The sequence below is a fragment of the Delphinus delphis genome, chromosome 4, assembly GCF_949987515.2.
Source record: "Delphinus delphis chromosome 4, mDelDel1.2, whole genome shotgun sequence".
Classification (NCBI taxonomy): Eukaryota; Metazoa; Chordata; class Mammalia; order Artiodactyla; family Delphinidae; genus Delphinus; species Delphinus delphis.
In genome coordinates this window covers 111,050,411-111,070,301 of record NC_082686.1, presented here as the reverse complement: position 1 = coordinate 111,070,301, position 19,891 = coordinate 111,050,411, and the positions used below count along the sequence as shown (strand labels likewise).

Below are 19,891 nucleotides of genomic sequence, written 5' to 3'. Positions count from 1 at the left end.
CAAACGTTAATATGCATCAGAATCATCCTGAGGGCTTGTTAAAACACAGAGCAGCGGCCCCATCCTGGACCCCAGCAGACCTGTGGTCAGACTCAAGAACGCTCACATCTAACAAGTTCTCAGGCGACGCTGATGCCGCTGGTCCAGACACCACACTACCTAGAGAACCACTGCTCTAGCCAATGCCCAACACTAGGTACCTCAGGGACAGACACAGAACCTCTCTGCCCATGTGGAGACATGGATGGGAAAACTCATCACCTGGTCTCCTATTCTGAAGAGGAGGTCACTCCCCAGCTATTCAAAGCCAGCCACTAAAAGCTAAAGGGCTGATTTCATCTTCATCCTCCTCCTCTTCAGTAGCAGCATCTATGACTCCCCTCCTCCCTCTCTGAGGCATCCACTGGGCCCCAGAAATGTCAGGAACGGGCTCCTGCCCCGGTGCAGACATGGGTGGCAGTATGTGACAGGGAGCACTGCGGTGGGTCAGGAAGGGCAGGGGGGCTCTGCCCAAACCCAGGTGCAGCCACTTCCTGGCTGTGTGGCCCTGGGCAAGTCACACCATCCCTGAGCCTCACTTGCCCATCTACGTGATGTGGCCAGCAATGTGCATGTTCTAGAGGACTGCTGAGCAGAGTGAGCAGAAGCAGTCCAAGCAGGAGCCCTCTGTCCACTGTGACATGCCCCACGACAGACCTGCTCCTTCACGATGGACTGTGGCAGTGTCATCTCTCTCTCTCTCTTTTTGTTTAACAACTCTACTAACTTTGGTTTATTTGTAAGGCTTTCCTCACTCCCTTCCTGACAACAGGCCTTTACCTTTGAGCCTCAGTGTTACTGATTCTGACTCACGTTCCACAGGTGTGTTCACACACTGCTGATCTTTGCCATCTTGAGACACTAAAAACAATTGAAGTACAGGTCATGAAACTGTCACATTACTCAAGTCCTGATTTTCTCAATCTCAGTAGTCAAGAATAAAATGAGGAAAAACGCTAACTAAGCAGTTTGTCATTGGCCGTCAACAAGCGGAGATCCTGCAGTCCTATTTCACCTCCTCTCCCCTGACCTGTGCTATTTGAACATTAGGTTCCATCCCAGAATCTGCCCAACACTCGGGGAATTACAGAGAAAGAAAATGAGATGCTCACTGAAGGGGGTGGTGTGGCACTCGTGAAGAAGTTGGCGAAGACCTCTTTGCACCAGGTGTGTAATTCACGTCATCCTGACATCTTTCTTCCCTTTAGACCTCTTGGCTGTGGTAGCTGGTGAGTACATTCGGACTATACTGGAGGAAAAAGAATCCAGTCCGCCAGTCCATGGAATCAAAAAGACTTGGATGCAGTCTTAATTCTACCACTTACTGTGACCTTGAACCCGTCATATACCTTCCCTAAGCCTCAGTTTTTACATCTGTAAAATGGAGATACCACTATTTGCCTCACAGAGTTGTTTTGGATGATAATATATGGTTTCTCAGTATAAAATATTTATTAAAGAAACCTTTTTCCTGCCTATATTTTTTGATGTGCTAGGGCCTCCTCTAAGGAACTTCTGGCCTGCGGCCCCACCCGCTAGCCGTGGGCGCTTGGCCAGCTCCCAGCGGAGCACAGGCCCGCGCTTGCAAGCCCTGATCGCGAGGCTCCCACCTCGAGGCTCCCACCTCGAGGCTCCGACCTCAACGCTCCGGGTACCCCTTGCCCCCGGCCCAGCGCGCCACGCGCCCCACCCACCTCCGCAGCCTTACGTCTCCGCCCTCCTCCCGCAACTGCGGTGGCGTCACTTCCGCCGGAAGGGGCGGGCGCGTCCGCGCGGCTGGCGCGAAAGTTGGGTCGCGGTTCGGCAATTTCCGGGTCTGCGCTTGCTAGGGCCGGGGGCGCCGCAGGGGGCGGCGGTTGTGCGCCGGGCTGGCGCCCGACCCCAGCCGCCGTCCCACGGGCCGCGGGGCCCCCCACTCGCCGCCTGGAGACTCCCAGGCTCCACCGAGGTGAGTGAGGCTCGGAGTAAGGACCCAGCTCCCTCCCGCCGCCCCGCTGGGGGGTCGCGATGCTGCTTCTGGCCTTCCGAGCCCTGGTTTCCGGACCTTGTAACCGGCCCCTGGGCCGGCGGATAGGACTTAGACGCCGGAGAGGGAGTAACTGCGGCTGGACCGAGAGCCGGGCCTTTCCCTGGGACCTGGGGAGCTAGAGCGTCCGGCCTTTTAGGCGCCTGACTTTGCTGGCTGGCTTTCATGTTTATATTTGAAGTCCGTTTACTGAGGGCTGAACCTACCTCGAGGGCCGCGGATACCCACAGGGACCGATTCGTTCTGAGCATCCTTAAGCATAATGCAATTGAATGACTATTGGCTTAGGAGACTTAGCCCCAGAGCAAAGGTCCTAGATATATTCAGTTTAGCGTACATTAATTTCGTTCTCTGATTTGCAAGGATTGGTGTTGTCATCTTTTTCCTTGATTGTACCCACATTCCAGTGTTTGTTACAAATCATAATGGACGAATTCATGGGCAAAGCCGGAATGTTTGTGCTGTGGCATTCTTGTCTTCGCAGAAGAATAGGTGCTTTAAAACATTTAACTTAATATGTAATGTGTTTTTGTTCTTGTTCATGGTTCCTTTATTTTGACAGTTCAGAAATGTCCCACAATGACAAAGAACCGCTTTTTGTGAAGTTTTTAAAGTCTTCAGACAATTCTGAATGTTTTTTTAAAGCTCTTGAGGTAAGACTACTTGAAAATGTCTTGTTTGATGCTGTGAATTCATTTTCTTGTTTTTAGTGTTTTTGATTTATTAGGCTTTTTTGTCTTAGTCATAGTTATTTTATTTTCATGATAGTTTTACTGTAGTCTACATTCATAAGTATCTCATTGTTACACAGTTTTGAATTGATATTAGTATATCACTGTATTTTGGGGGGCTTGAAATCTTTAATGACATTTCTATTGACAGTGATGGACCTACTATTCTTGGAAATTGTTTTCTTTTGTCTACTAACCATAGACCTTTGTGTGTTGAAAAAATTTGAGTCAGTCCTATATTGGTTACACTTCATTTCTGTTGTTGTTAATTGTTAACTATGTCTCATTATGTACAGTATTATATTATCTAGATAGTGTAGAGCCTTGCTACTCACAGACCACAGTAGCATCACCATGGCCTGAGAGTTGGACCCCAACTCAGACTTACCAGTTGGAATCTGCTTTTTAACAAGATCCTGTGTACGTTAAAGTTTAAGGAACACTGTTGTAGCAGGTTTTTCTTTAAAGTTCATTCATTGAGCAAACAATTATTGAATGTCCATCATCTAAGAAGCACTGTTCTAGTACTTGGGATATATCAGTGATGAGATCAGGCAAATATCCATACTTTGTCAGAGCTTACATTCTATTCTAGCTGGAGGAAATAGACATTAATCAGACATATAAATGAGTAAACTGTAATGTTAAAGGTGCCAAGTGCTATGGGAAGAGAAAAACAAAGCAGTTAAGGTGTTCTGGAGGTTGTTTGTTGGGGGAGAAGGGAAAGTTACAGTTTATTTTAAATGGAGTGTGATCAGGGTAGACTTTATGGAGAAGACGATACTTGAGTATACTTGAAGGAGGTGAGAAAATGAGCCATGTGGATATCTGCAGAGGAAGGTTTCAGGCAGAGGAAATAATCATACACAAACCCTGGGAAAGTGCTTGCGGTGTCTGTCCTGCTTTAGTGTGGCTGTAGTGTAGTGAGGAAGGGAGGTGGAAAGAATGCTAAGGTGTGCTTTAGAGAGTAAGAGTAAGGAGGTCATGAAGGGCCTTGTGGGCCATGGTAAAGACTTTGGCTTTTTCTTCCAGTGAGATGGAGAGCCACTGGGGGCTTTTAATTGGAAGAGTAACATGATCTGACTTAATCGTTTTAAAAGGATCACCCTAAGTATTTAATGTAAGGACTTCAAAATTTGTTCAAAAAATATTCGAGTGTTTACTGGGAGCCAGGATATTTTGGCAAACAAGATAGATCATGAAATTTTCATTCTTAGAAGGGAGAGAGACAAAAACAGTATGTGTATACGTGTGTGTGTGTGTGTGTGTGTGTGTGTGTGTGTGTGTGTGTATATATATATATATATACCATCTATGTTATTTTTCTTCATAAAATACACTAGAGGGATAGGGAAAGAATATTTTAGAAAAGGGTGATAAGGAAAGGCATCTCTGAGGAAGTGACATGTGAGCAGATGTGGTTGAAGTAAGTCAGGTGAAGTCCTGGGGGGAAGAGTATTCCAGGCAGCGGGAAAAAGAGTAAAACCTCTAAATGAGGTCATGCTTAGTTTGTTCTACGTTGCAAAAGAAAGCAGGAGTGGCTAGGGAAGAGGGAGCAAAAGGGATTAGAGGAAGAAGGTAAGTGTGGGGAGATAGGCAGGGGCCAGACTCTACGGTCTTGTAGGCAATTATAAGAAACGTGGATTTTATTCTGAGTGTGGTGGGAAGCTGCTGGAGGTTTTTTGTTTGTTTGTTTGTTTTGCGGCACATGGGCCCCTCACTGTTGTGGCCTCTCCCGTTGCGGAGCACAGGCTCCAGACGCGCAGGCTCAGTGGCCATGGCTCCCGGGCCCAGTCGCTCTGCGGCATATGGGATCTTCCCGGACTGGGGCACGAACTCGTGTGCCCTGCATCGGCAGGCGGACTCTCAACCACTGCACCACCAGGGAAGCCCCACTGGAGGTTTTTAACAGGGTGACATGACCTTTTTTGTATTGTTAAAAAGATTACCAGGTGCTGGGTAGAGAACAGATTTAGGGGAAGGGAGGGAGAAGGAACCACTTTGGAGACTTCTGCACAGGTCTAGTGAGAGATGACGGTTCCTTTCAATAAGAGAAAGGCTGGTTTTGAGATGGATTTTAAAGATAGAGTTCATAGGACATAAATACAGGTGAATTATTTCATATGCATTCTTACTTTTTCTTTCAGTCAATGAAAGAGTTCCAATCAGAAGAATATCTTCAGATTATTACAGAAGAAGAGGCATTGAAAATGAAGGAGAATGATAGATCACTTTATATCTGTGACCCTTTTAGTGGCAAAGTCTTTGATCATCTCAAAAAGGTTTGCTAACTTTTAGTGTGTTCTTTCAGGTAGTCTGTTTTTTGGTTTGTTTTTGCTTCAGTGGACGTAAGTTCTTTACTGATCATGAAGTATTTTGCAAATTATGAATTGAGAGGAATCCTTTGGTTTTGGAAGACCAGAATAGTATTTTTCAAGGTAAATCATATTACAGTAGGCTTTGGTTAGTATGTAATTTTTATATTTCAGGGAATTTAACTTCACTTAGAATAATTTAACCCTGTAGTAATGAAGCATTTTATTGATGAAGTTCTACTGTACTTAAACTCAGTTTGATTGCAAGATATATTAGGGAAAAATAGTAGAGTAGGAAAAGACTTCAACATAATCCTGGGTTACTTACTGTCTTTCCTGTGTGCTCTTGAATTTTAGTACCTGTACTTTGTATAGGGTCTGAAAAATTATATGCTAAAGGAAGCATTTGGGGGCCGAGCATTGCTAATATACCATTGAGCCATCTTATTTCTTTTTGTTGATTCTAGAGTCTACTGACTCATTACTTTTTTGGTGTCTGGACAAGAGAGAAGCATTGAAATAAAAGTAAACTGGCTGTAATTACATCCAGATTACAAAGAAGTGATTCTTGTTTGAAGGAGAAGAAAGCATAGAAGAGTAGGTAGATGCAGTACTATCTGTACAGTATATGGAAGGTCTGTGCCCACCTTTGCCAAAAGCATTGTTGGTCGTACCCTCCTTTTGGAAATAACACCGCTTGTAAGATAGAATCAATAGCATCGAAAACTCAGTTTTCTTATGACTGATGGAAAAGATAGCAATAATCATTTACCCTGTAGATATTTATATCGGTCATGCTTTGGTGACTTTGGCAGCTGTAGACTTTTTAGCCTGGGTTGGATGTGCTGATGTTGAGCAAGATTGTCACGTTTCTCAGTTATCAATGAAAGTGATACCTTAGGAGAAGTCTTTGTAGGTCTTCCTTGGAAAGACATTGAGTTGCGAACAAAGTATTTAAAAAACAAATGTAGGAACTGCCTAGGATTATACATTTTTTGTAGCAGAATAGGTTTCTTACAGGGGGGTTAGTTGGGCTCTCAACACTTTTTAACCGCTTCATTGGCTGGCTGCTTCATTTGAAAAGTAAATGGAGATATTTCCTAATTATTATGGCATAAGACTGTTACTCATATCTCCTATTGTGTTTGTTTCAGAAATTAAAATTTTAATGGCAATTTTGAGTGAGTGTGGCTTTTGGAGCTTATTTCTTTTGATAGCCTGCATTGTTTGATTTGCTTGTGTGTGTATGTTAACGTGTGATGTGTCTGAGAAGTTATATAATGGTTATTTTTTTTTCTTGTAAAAATTTGGTGGTTTTTCTGCAGTGGTCATCAACTTCTGTAAAGAATTGGTAAATACAGTATTACAAAATGTAATTTTATAAGACTGGAGGTCTTTTTCTACTTAGTAAACTTTCTCTGTTTTTGTAGCTTGGCTGCAGAATTGTTGGTCCTCAAGTAGTCATATTTTGTATGCACCATCAACGATGTGTCCCAAGAGCTGAACATCCAGTTTATAACATGGTTATGTCTGATGTAACCATATCTTGTACAAGCCTGGAAAATGATAAAAGGGTAGGTGTTGCAGTATTGAGTGGAATATCATGGTCAATATGTATGTATTTCCACACTTAACTTTTCACTGTGTAGGGTATATTTTGAAAGACCTTGACTTGGTGTTTATGACTGATAACTAAGTCAAGATGACAGTGTATATCTTTTTTTATTTTTTAATAAATTGAATACAGTGGAATCTTTTATTGCAAACTGGCTAGTTGAAGTTTTTTGTTTTGATTTAAAAAGGAAACTCACTTTTTTCCCTGTGTAATTTTCCCTGTTTGTTTTTTTTTTTTTTTTTTATGGTACGCGGGCCTCTCACTGTTGTGGCCTCTCCCGTTGCGGAGCACAGGCTCCGGACGCGCAGGCTCAGCAGCCACGGCTCACGGGCCCAGCCGCTCCGCGGCATGTGGGATCTTCCCGGACCGGGGCACGAACCCGTGTCCCCTACATTGGCAGGCGGACTCTCAACCACTGCGCCACCAGGGAAGCCCCTCCCTGTTTGTTTTTGAGTCACATTTTTCCACCGTAGTTGCTTAATCTTTTAAAAAAGGATTGAGATTTACATATATGTTTTTATATATTCTATATATAATTTGTATATTTTTAAGTATCAATGTGTATGTAGTATATTAAAATATATAGTGTTTACTGTAGAACCAACATAATTAAATTCATGGAGTTGCAAGAGATAAATGTAGGAAAATAATGTATATAAAGGTAATTATTCTAAAATTTAAACTTTATCTTCCAAAAAGTAGTTTCATTAATTATTTAACTTTATAGTGGTGAGAAACATTTGTGCATTCAAGCTAACAACAAAAGATGTTTATGGGATATTGTATAAAAAAATGGAAGAGATATTGTTTGTTTCAGTATTAACAGTATATTTTCTTTTGGGGCTATAGGAAGAAGTTCATAAATATGTACAAATGATGGGTGGACGCATATACAGAGACCTTAACATATCAGTAACTCACCTTATTGCAGGAGAAGTTGGTAGCAAAAAGTATTTAGTTGCTGCAAACCTGAAGAAACCTATTTTACTTCCTTCTTGGGTAAAAACACTTTGGGAGAAGTCACAAGAGAAGTAAGAAAGTTTTCAGATATTTTCTAGATTTGAATAAATGATACATTCAATCACTTTGGCACATTGTGGGTTTTCATAGGGGAGGTTTTATGGTATCCTCTTTGGATTTGTTATTAGGGGACAAAAATAGGATCATTACTCTTCTCTCCAATGAAAACAAAAGGTAATCTACAAGCTCTTATTATCAAGGTATAAGTTGATAGGTGGAATGGGCTATGGGCTTTAGCATTAGCTACAAGGTAAGCAATGCTTTGATAATAAAATGGTTTTCAGAAGTAAACATTTATAAAATAGTTGAGAAAATCAGTGTGGCAACTGTAGCTTTTATGTTGCGTTTATCCTTCAATACTGTGCTAACATGTTAAGATGGAGAGTAAATTTTAGCCACTTTGGCATTCGTATTCCCTCCCAAAAAAGACATATTTAAGGTTGAATATAAACACATATAAGCCATTAACTGAGATGTGATCATTCAGTAAACATTAACTGAGCCCATTTTATGTACCTGGCCTGAGTTAGGCATTAGATATAAGTGGAGAGCAGAACAGGACAGCATCCCTGCCCTCATGGAGCTTAGAGCCTATTTCAAAGGATAGAATTGAGTTTCCATTAGAATTAGATTAACAACCAATAAGTCCAGGTACCACTGTTTGAATTAAACAGGCATTTTCCAGTCTTCCTTTCAACACCATCTAGCACATCCTAAACACGTCTCCACGTTGTGTTTCGTCCTAGCCTGTTTTGTCAGCACATCTGCCTAGCACGGCAACAGAATGATAATGATATTTTTGTTGGCATTCTGCCGAAAAGCATTCCTTATTATTTGTATAGTATAATGGAGGAATTAAAAGTCTGTTTTTCTAGTAGGCAACCAAGGAACCTTTGGGTTTTTAGGTAGAAATTTAGACTTATAATTTTGGAAAATGCACCAGTTTCACCAGCATGGATTTACAGTTAATGAAATATATATTTTCCCGTAAAACAGTTTTACTTGAGAGACTCTGAAACATTAGTTTTTATTAGAGACATGGTTTGAGCTACATGAGCAATTAGTATCATTTGAAGTGTGTTTATCAGTTTCCCTTTTCTTAATAATGATTAAAATCCTAAAAAATGAGGAAAGCATTAGTGATATTTCTGTTGTTTGTCATTATTCTTCTGGTAAATTTAAACTATCTGGTATATTTAATATGTTAATGTTTTTTTCTTTTTTATTGTTTGTTTACCCCAGAAAAATAGTTAGATATACCGATATAGACATGGAAGACTTCAAGTGTCCTATTTTTCTTGGTTGCATAATCTGTGTCACTGGCTTACGTGGCTTAGACAGGAAAGCAGTTCAGCAACTCACAGTTAAGCATGGAGGTCAATATATGGGACAGTTGAAAATGAATGAGTGTACACACCTCATTGTGCAAGAACCAAAAGGTAAAACTGTTTCCCAAATGAACAAATGCAACATTTTCTACTATTTAACATTTTAAGATCATTATAGAATACCTTTTACTTCTGACATGTCATAAATCTGCTATGGTTTTTTTTCTTGCAAACATAGTTTGGTTTATAATCTTTAGAAAACTTACATGACTTCCCAAGTCTTTATCAGGTCATTGAATAAATATTAAAAAACAAAAATTTCCAGTGGGGTTTTATCTAAATTTATTTTCAGATCTTTTTTTGTTTGTTTTTTAAGTCCCCACACGGTTACCCAGTACTTAAGAGATGAGAGATTTGAATGAATAACAAGAAAGCTAATGGATTTCGCTAAATTACATTTCTTTCTAATTATAAATTTTAAAGGCTTGGCTTAGTTTTTAGTTGAATGAATCAACCTTACTCAATGAACTACAAGTTTTAACTTGAAGATGCACCTTGCAGAACATGAGACTACTAAAAGAAGAAAAATATATTACCAAGAAGAAGAATTCCTTAAAATTGCAGTTAATTTTGGTGTTCTATAACCTTTATTCTGGAGAATATTTTTTACCAGTACTCTTAAAATATATAAAAATTGATAAGAGCAGAGTTTTATTAATATTTTTATTATATCTTTTTATATCTGTACTGTGTTTTATTAAGCTCCCTAAATAAGTAAAATTAGGGAAAAAATTAAAATTAATAATTGTCTTTAAGTGAGAACTTTGGGTATGGCCAATTATGATATTATGATTGTGAGTAAAGTTGATAACTGCTATTGGTTTTCTGAATCTAAAGACAGTACATCTCTCAGCTCTCATGAACGTCAAAGAAACCTTTCTTGTTTACTATATATTGTCCTCAGTTTCTCTATACCGTTTCAAAATACATTGTGTTAAAAAGTTTTTTTAAGGCAATAAAAGATACGTATTTTTAATATGACTTATTTAACTATTTGCCTCTATCCTGGACTTCAAGTAGAATCCTGTTGACATAGGAATAGTCTCTTGAAAGTTGCTGTTTTTTATATTGCAGACATTTATAATTTTCACGGTTATTTTATACAGTTTATTAAACCACATAATTCTGTGAGTTATCCCCATGTTACAGATTAAGAAAATGGTTTAAAGAATTTAAATGATGGAGGCTGTACTCGAAAATATTGAGTTACCCCACAGTTGCCTCTGTCTCTGTGCAGTTTTGTAAAAGATAAACCCCCTCGCATAGCATCATAGCATGTGTATTTAACAACACATAGAAAATATAATTGAGCAATAACCTAATATATTACCTTTTAATACACTATAGCATACTGTTAAAAGTAAGAGTAATTGCTGGTAACTTTAATTTTGTCCCAGGTAGATTTTTTTTATAACCTGTCATTTAAATATTTCTACAAAGATTTTAATGGTTTGCATTTCTCTCTCTCTCTGTTTCTCTTTCTTAATGAACATAATAGGTCAAAAATATGAATGTGCCAGGAGATGGAATGTACACTGTGTGACTGTGCAGTGGTTTTTTGACAGTGTTGAGAAAGGTTTTTGTCAGGATGAATCCATATATAAGACAGAGCCTAGACCAGAAGCAAAGACTATGCCTGATACTTCAACTCCTACTGGCCAGATCAACACAACTAATAGTAAGTCTCTTTCGGATTAAAGTAAACAATCAGTTTTAAGACAGTCAGTTTTCTGTGTAAGAATTGATTTGTTAATAGGATCAGGGAGGTACAGTAGGAAATTCCGTCTTTTCTTGCTATGCTTCCAGGTATAATTGTATAATAAAATAACCGAATTGTATTAAAAAATTAGTCCAGAACTCCTGATATTTCTTTTTATAATGAGTGCGTACTTTCATACCCTCATGTAATGCACAAGATTATTAAAGAAATTAAGAATGTTAATAAAGACTTAAGAGAATTAATTTTTTAAAACTTGACTGGCAGGTATTAGTACATTTTCTTTATTAGTTTGCTGCAATTGTTATAGATCATCTGTATTCATATAAAATTTAAAACCATTTCTGTTTTGGAGGTATTAATGTTGGCAATTTAACAAATGTTATAAATTTTTTTTCAAATGTAACTTTCCTGGACCTTAAAGCCAGCAACTTCAGATTTTTATTGGAAGCAAGTCACTATTAAGAGAATGTATTAAATATATTTTCATTTAAATAAGATATGAGCCTTAATTAGTTTCATTTTCCCTTTTCATACTTTGCCACCAAGATTTCAGTAAAAGCATTTGAATCTTACTTTAGAAATTGTTCATGGCTCTTTTTGTATAAGAAAAGTTCATGTGTAGGAAAATATGTAATCACAATTATTTTATCTCCATAAATTACATCTTTGTTTTCAATATGTAGGTTATGCTCTTTCAGATGTCAGCCATATTTCCAACATCAGTGCAAGTTGCATAAATGAATCAATATATAGTTCAGTTCTTAATAGCAAAGTGGAGCCTACACTTGAAAATCTGGATGTCAGTGCATTTCAGGCACCTGAAGATTTATTAGATGGTTGTCGGGTATGTCTTTATCATGTAATAAATGCAGTAAGTGATAATATACTTTAGTACTTGTAGCTTCACTTTGAAGACCCTTTAGAGTTGGGCTTGTTCCTCATTTACATAAGCCCTCCACTCTAGCTAAGCAGATGCACTCATTAGGCCATGTCTATCTTTTAGCTTAGGGGCTCTATGCCTGGGGTGTACCTTCATCTCTCATCCATTAAAAGCTCATATCGTTTTTTTCAACTCTTCTCTGAACCTTCCTAATAACTACCTTAATCTTTCCATCTACTGTGTTTTGAGAGCATTTAGTTTCTGAACCACTTAATGAATTTCTATTTATAGCTATCATTTATTAAGTGCTTATAACATACTAGACAGTGTGCTAATTATTTCATATACATTGTTGATACGTTTTATATATAATCCCATTTAATTCCCACAAATAACTCTAAAACAGATAATATTGAGACTGATACTTAGAGGATTAAAGTTCCTGTTCAGAATCTCACAGACATTAAGTAGCCAGACATCTACTCCAAAGCCTATATTCCTAACCATTAGGTGTACTGCTTTGTTTAATATCTCTTGGGCTATTTTATTTTTTAGTGTCTGAGTAACTATCTTATAAGTGCCTTTGATGGGATCATCATATATATATCTCCTAGAACTGAATACTTAATATATTCTTGTTTGTAGAATCAATAGGCTAAGCATTAATTCTAGAGTAGCAAAGATTTAACCTTATTTTATTGTTAAGGAAATTGGGCAAATTACCTTCCTTTCTATACTTTTAAAACTTAGCAGTTTACTAGCAGAACAGGAAGTGTGTTGTGTAATCTTTTATCTAGACTATACTAATTCTGAATATGACTTAATTATTTGTATAGAAAAACATATGATTCCTCATTTTTGTTAAAGTGTATTCTAGTGATGGAGGTTATTTAGTTTGGGATATAAATGCAGTTAGGAATAGATTGGTCATTAAGAAGTTTTTTAAAGACACGTTATGTAAAATAGAGTTGAAGAAGATTGTTATATTGATTAAATTGGTTTAAATACATACATAACCCCATCCGTGCCTCCAAAAGTATATATATACATATTGATAGTTAAAAATAAGTTACTGCTTACATATCATCCTAAGCATTCTGCTTAGCTCTTTGACTTAAATTTTCTTGTTTAATCAACTCTGTGAAAAAGATATCTCAATATATAAGTAAGAAAATTGGTTTAAAGAGTCTGAGTATCTTGAGCTGGTCATGTGGTTAATCATTGGCAGCTGAACCAAAATTTAAACCTAGCTTTTCTGAATTCAAGTGTTTAATGCCAGTTTATTTCTGTAATTACTTTAAAATTTAAAAGTGGTAAGAACAATTTAAGAAGCTACCTGATTTTAGAAATTGCTATGCACTAATGTTCAGAAGATAATTGAATTATTCTGGCTTCTATTTTATTTAAAGCCTCAGAATACTTATCAAGTAGTGTCTACTGTAAAGGGTAATAATGCTATGGGATTGTGAAGAAATGATAAAATTTAAGAATATTTTAAAATTCAAACCTTCAGAATATACGTCACTTCTTAATGTATCTTAAAGTGTAAACAAGAGTTGTCTTATTTACGCACAATGGATTTAGATATATGCTTTTAATAAATAGGTTTCTATTGAGAGAAATAAGCCATTTTAAATACATTAATCTAAAGTAAATGTTTTCTTTCTTTGCAGATCTATCTTTGCGGTTTTAGTGGCAGAAAGCTAGATAAACTGAGAAGACTTATTAACAGTGGAGGTGGAGTTCGCTTTAATCAGCTCAATGAAGATGTAACTCATGTTATTGTGGGAGATTATGATGATGAATTGAAGCAGTTTTGGGATAAATCAGCCCACAGGTTTTGTCAGTTTTTAATTCAAAGCAATTTCTACTCTGTGATAATTTTTTTTAAATTGCATGTCCTGGCAATTATGTAAACTGCATGGCAAGTGGGATTGTGGTCCTTATAGTTTAAACTAATATATAACTATGTACTATTTTTGTAGGCCTCATGTAGTGGGAGCAAAATGGTTGCTAGAGTGTTTTAGTAAAGGTAATATGCTTCCTGAAGAGCCATATATCCATGCTAACTACCAGCCCGTGGAAATTCCAGTTTCAGACCAACCTGAAAGTAAAACAACCCTTTTAAAAAGGAAGAAGAGCAGCTTCTCTAAGAAAGACTTTGCTCCAAATGAAAAGCATGAGGAAACTGATGAAGATCTGCTCTCTCAATATGCGACTAATAACCCAACCATAGGTAAGAAAGAGTGATTAGTGTTTACAGTCATTTAATATTTTGGTAGCAGAATATATACATATGTGATTTCTGCCAGGTTCTCTAGAATTTAGTTAAACTAACGTTTTTCTTCCCTTGAAGTTTTGTGTGTGTCACTTCTTTTTTTTAAGCAGGCAAGGCTAAGGGATTCTGGACCTTCTGACTCCCTCTTCTCTCTTCAACTCACTTGTTCCTCTTAGATCTGTTTTATACACAGGCATTACTTGGTTTGTGTGAGTTTGTAAAGCCCTGAACTTTTATTTTAACCTTGTAACAAATGCCTCTTACTTGGTAATTGTGCTCTTTGATGGGTATAATGCTGCACTGTAGACTACCATCTCAGGATGTAGTCTCAGTGTGGTAAGCAAAATTGCCAGTAAAGAGTTGTGGGCAGCATTTCTTATTTTTTTACTCTTTATACTTTGTTATTCTTCTCTCGTTTTGCCTTGTTCCCGCCCTCCACCCTTTTTTTTTTTCTGTTGTGGTTTCATTTTGTTACAGTTGTTTCAATTATAGTTTTATTTTTTCTAATATATTTCATATCTTTCTAATTGTATTTTGTTTTCTATTCTTTGATATTGTACTGATCTGTCCCTCCCCTCCCCTCCCCTCCCCCATGAGGCTTACGGAATCTTGGTTCCCAGGCCGGAGGTCAGGCCTGAGCTCCTGTGGTGGGAGATCTGAGTTCAAATCTCTGGACTAACAGAGAACATCAGACCCCAGAGAATATTAATTGGAGTGACACCTCCTGGAGGTCCTCATCTCAGCACCAAGACTTGGCTCTATCCAACTGCCTGCAGACTCCAGTGCTGGACATCTCAGGCCAAACAACCAGTAAGACAGGAATACAGCACCACCAATCAAAAAAAAAAAAACACAACAACAAAAAACTATGTTGCAGACGATGGAGCAAGGTAAAAACCTGCAAGACAAATAAATGACAACAAAATAGGCAACCTACCTGAAAAAGAATGCAGAATAATGATAGTAAAAATGATTAAAAATCTCAAAAACAGAATGGAGAAAATACAAAAAACATTTATCAAGGATCTAGAAGAACTAAGGAGCAAACGAACAGTGATGAGCAACACAATTACTGAAATTAAAAATACTCAAGGAATCAATAGCAGAATAATTGAGGCAGAAGAACTCAATTGAGGCAGAAGAAGTGAGCTGGAAGATAAAATGGTGCAAGTAACTGCCAGGGAGCAGAATAAACAAAAAGAAGAATGAAAAGAATTGAGGACAGTCTCAGAGATCTCTGGGACATTAAACGCACCAACATTCGAATTATAGGGGTCCCAGAAGAAGAAGAGGAAAAGAAAGGGACTGAGAAAATATTGGAAGAGATTATAGTTGAAAATGTCCCTAACATGGGAAAGGACATAGTCAAGTCCAGGAAGCGCAGAGAGTCCCATACAGGATCAATCCAAGGAGAAACATGCCAAGACACATATTTATCAAACTATCAAAAATTAAATGCAAAGAACAAATATTAAAAGCAGCAACGGAAAAGCAACAAATAACATACAAGGCAATCCCCATAAGGTTAACAGCTGATCTTCCAGTAGAAACTCAGCAAGACAGAAGGGAGTGGCAGGACATGTTTAAAGTGATGAAAGGGAAAGACCTACAACCAAGATTCCTCTACCCACAAGGATCTCATTCAGATTCAACAGAGAAATTAAAACCTTTACAGACAAGCAAAAACTAAGAGAATTCATCACCACAAAACCAGCTTTACAACAAATGCTAAAGGAACTTCTCTAGGCAGGAAACACAAGAGATGGAAAAGACATACAGTAACCCAAAACAATTAAGAAAATGGGAATAGGAACATACATATCGATAATTACCTTAAATGTAAATGGATTAAATGCTCCAAACAAAAGACATAGACTGGCTGAATGGATACAAAAACAAGACCCATATATATGCTGTCTACAAGAGACCCACTTCAGATCTAGGGACATATACAGACTGAAACTGAGGGGATGGAAAAAGATACTCCATGCAAATGGAAATCAAAAGAAAGCTGGAGTAGCAATTCTCATATCAGACAAAATAGACTTTAAAATAGACACTATTACAAGAGACCAAAAAGACACTACATAATGATCAAGGGATCACTCGAAGAAGATATAACAATTGTAAGTATTTATGCACCCAACATAGGAGCACCTCAATACATAGGGCAAATGCTAACAGCCATAAAAGGGAAATCGACAGTAACACAATCATAGTAGGGGTATTAACACCTCACTTTCACCAATGAAGAGATGAAAAATGAAAATAAATAAGGAAACACAAGCTTTAAATGACATTAAACAAGATGGACTTAATTGGTATTTATAGGACATTATATCCAAAAGCAGAAGAATACACTTTCTTCTCAAGTGCTCATGGAATATTCTCCAGGATAGACCATATCATAGGTCACAAATCAAGCCTTAGTAAATTTAAGAAAATTGAAATTGTATCAAGTATCTCTTCCAACCACAACGCTTTGAAACTAGATATCAGTTACAGGAAAGCAATCTGTAAAAAATACAAACACATGGAGGCTAAACAATACACTACTAAATAACCGAGAGATCACTGAAGAAATCAAAGAAGAAATCAAAAAATACCTAGAAACAAATGACAATAGAAACACCATGACACAAAACCTCTGGGATGCAGCAAAAGCAGTTCTAAGAGAGAAGTTTATAGCAATACAATCCTACCTGAAGGAAAAAGAAATATCTCAAACAACCTAACCTTACACCTAAAGGAATTAGAGAAAGAAGGACAAAAAAAACCCGAAGTTAGTAGAAGGAAAGAAATCATAAAGGTCAGATCAGATATCAATGAAATAGAAATGAAGGAAACGATAGCAAAGGTCAATAAAGCTAAAAGCTAGTTCTTTGAGAAGATAAAATTGATAAACCATTAGCCAGACTCATCAAGAAAAAAAGGGAGAAGACAAATCAACAGAATTAGAAATGAAAAAGGAAAAGTAACAACTGACACTGTAGAAATACAAAGGATCATGAGAGATTACTACAAGCAACTCTATGCCAATAAAATGGACAACCTGGAAGAAATGGGCAAATTCTTAGAAAAGCACAACCTTCCAAGACTGAACCAGGAAGAAATAGAAAATATAAACAGACCAATCACAAGCACTGAAATTGAAACTGTGATTAAAAATCTTCCAACAAACAAAAGCCCAGGACCAGATGGCTTCGCAGGCAAATTCTATCAAACATTTAGAGAAGAGTTAACACCTATCCTTCTCAAACGCTTCCAAGATGTAGCAGAGGGAAGAACACTCCCAAACTCATTGTACAAGGCCACCATCACCTTGATACCAAAGCCAGACAAAGATGTCACAAAAAAAGAAAACTACAGGCCAATATCTCTGATGAACATAGATGCAAAAATCCGCAACAAAATACTAGCAGACAGAATCCAACCGCACACTAAAAGGGTCATACACCATGATCAAGTGGGGTTTATCTAAGGAATGCAAGGATTCTTCAGTATACACAAATCAATCAATGTGATACACAATATTAACAAATTGAAGGATAAAAACCATATGGTAATCTCAGTAGATGCAGAAAAAGCTTTCGACAAAATTCATCACCCACTTATGACAAAAACTCACGAGAAAGTGGGCACAGAGGGAACCTACCTCAACTTAATAAAGGACATACATGATAAACTGACAGTCAATATCCTTCTCAAAGGTGAAAAACTGAAACCATTTTCTCTAAGATCAGGAACAAGTCAAGGGTGCCCACTCTCAGCAGTATTCAACATAGTTTTGGAAGTTTTACCCACAGCAGTCAGAGAAGAAAAAGAAATAAGAGGAATCCAAATCGGAAAAGAAGAAGTAAAACTGGCACTGTTTGCAGATGACATGATACTATACATAGAAAATCCTAAAGATGCTACCAGAAAACTACTGGAGCTAATTGATGAATTTGTAGAGTAGCAGGATACAAAATTAATGCACAGAAATCTCTTGCATTCCTATATACTGACGACAGAAAATCTGAGAGAAATTAAGGAAACACTCCCATTTACCATTCCAACAAAAAGAATAAAATACCTAGGAATAAACCTACCTAAGGAGATAAAAGACCTGTATGCAGAAAACTATGAGACACTGATGAAAGAAATTAAAGATGATACAAACACAGAGATACACCATAATCTTGCTTTGGAAGAATCAATATTGTGAAAATGACTATAGTACCCAAAGCAATCTACAGATTCAATGCAATCCCTATCAAACTACCAATGGCATTTTTCACAGAACTAGAACAAAAAATTTCACAATTTGTATGGAAACACAAAAGAACCCAAATACCCAACGCAATCTTGAGAAAGAAAGCCAGAACTGGAGGAATCAGGCTCCCGGTCTTCAGACTATACTACAAAGCTACAGTAATCAAGACAGTATGGTGCTGGCACAAACACAGAAATAGAGATCAATGGAACAGGATAGAAAGCCCAGAGATAAACCCCTGCCTATAATGGTCACCTTATCTTTCATAAAGGAGGCAAGAATATACAATGGAGAAAAGACAGCCTCTTCAATAAGTGGTGCTGGGAAAACTGGACAGCTACATGTAAATGAATGAAATTAGAACATTCCCTAACACCATATACAAAAATAAACTCAAAATGGATTAAAGACCTAAATATAAGGCCAGACACTATAAAACCCTTAGAGGAAAACATAGAACACTCTATGACATAAATCACAGCAAGATCCTTTTTGACCCACCTCCTAGAGAAATGGAAATAAAAACAAGTAAACAAATGGAACCTAATGAAACGTAAAGCCTTTTGCACAGCAATGGAAACCATAAACAAGATGAAAAGAGAACCCTCAGAATGGGAGAAGATATTTGCAAATGAAGTAACTGACAAAGGATTAATCTCCAAAATATACAAGCAGCTTATGCAGCTCAATATAAAAAAAAAAAAACCCAATCCAAAAATGGGCAGAAGACCTAAATAGACGTTTCTCCACAGAAGATATACAGATTGCCAACAAGCACATGCAAGGATACTCAGCCTCATTAATCATTAGAGAAATGCAAATCAAAGTTACAATGAGGTATCACCTCACACTTGTCAGAATGGCCATCATCAAAAAATTTACAAACAATAAATGCTGGAGAGGGTGTGGAGAAAAGGGAACCCACTTGCACTGTTGGTGAGAATGTAAATTGGTGCAGCCACTATGGAGAACAGTATGGAGGTTCCTTAAAACACTAAAAACAGAACTACTTTATGACCCAGCAATCCCACTACTGGGCATGTACCCTGAGAAAACCATAATTCAAAAAGAGTTAATGTACCACAATGTTTATTGCAGCACTATTTACAATAGCCAGGACATGGAAGCAACCTAAGTATCCATGGACAGATGAATGGGTAAAGAAGATGTGGCAATGTATACAATGGAATACTACTCAACCATAAAAAGAAACAAAATTGAGTTATTTGTAGTGAGGTTGGTGCACCTAGAGTCTGTCTTACAGAGTGAAGTAAGTCAGAAAGTGAAAAATACCATATGGTAACACATATATGGAATCTAAAAAGAAAAAAGGTTCTTATGAACCTAGGAGCAGGACAGGAATAAAGACGCAGACGTAGAGAATGGACTTGAGGACACAGGGAGGGGGCAGGGTAAGCTGGGATGAAGTGAAAGAGTAACATTGACTTATTTACACTACCAAATGTAAAATAGATAGCTAGTGGGAAACATCTGCCTAGCGGGTCCACCTAGAGGGTTGGGATAGGGAAGGTGGGAGGGAGACGCAAGAATGAAGAGATATGGGAACATGTGTATATGTATAACTGATTCACTGTTATAAAGCAGAAACTAACACACCATTGTA

The 19,891-nt window shown here is 37.6% G+C and overlaps 1 protein-coding gene across 3 annotated transcripts in view; it reads left to right on the top strand.

Annotated features, from left to right (window-relative positions):
• The first annotated feature begins 1,825 nt into the window (after positions 1-1,825).
• TOPBP1 (DNA topoisomerase II binding protein 1) overlaps positions 1,826-19,891 on the top strand; it is a 77,552-nt gene continuing 59,486 nt past the window's right edge. For 2 of the 3 annotated variants that reach the window (XM_060011284.1, XM_060011286.1), the window contains exons 1-10: positions 1,826-1,987; positions 2,628-2,718; positions 4,944-5,078; positions 6,542-6,685; positions 7,576-7,757; positions 8,989-9,185; positions 10,633-10,812; positions 11,538-11,698; positions 13,408-13,571; positions 13,720-13,970. In XM_060011284.1, coding sequence (XP_059867267.1) covers positions 2,635-2,718; positions 4,944-5,078; positions 6,542-6,685; positions 7,576-7,757; positions 8,989-9,185; positions 10,633-10,812; positions 11,538-11,698; positions 13,408-13,571; positions 13,720-13,970 — 1,498 coding nt within the window. In that variant the 5' untranslated portion in view covers positions 1,826-1,987; positions 2,628-2,634. The remainder of the gene's footprint in view (positions 1,988-2,627; positions 2,719-4,943; positions 5,079-6,541; positions 6,686-7,575; positions 7,758-8,988; positions 9,186-10,632; positions 10,813-11,537; positions 11,699-13,407; positions 13,572-13,719; positions 13,971-19,891) is intronic. The other variant, XM_060011285.1, reaches the window with a different exon arrangement.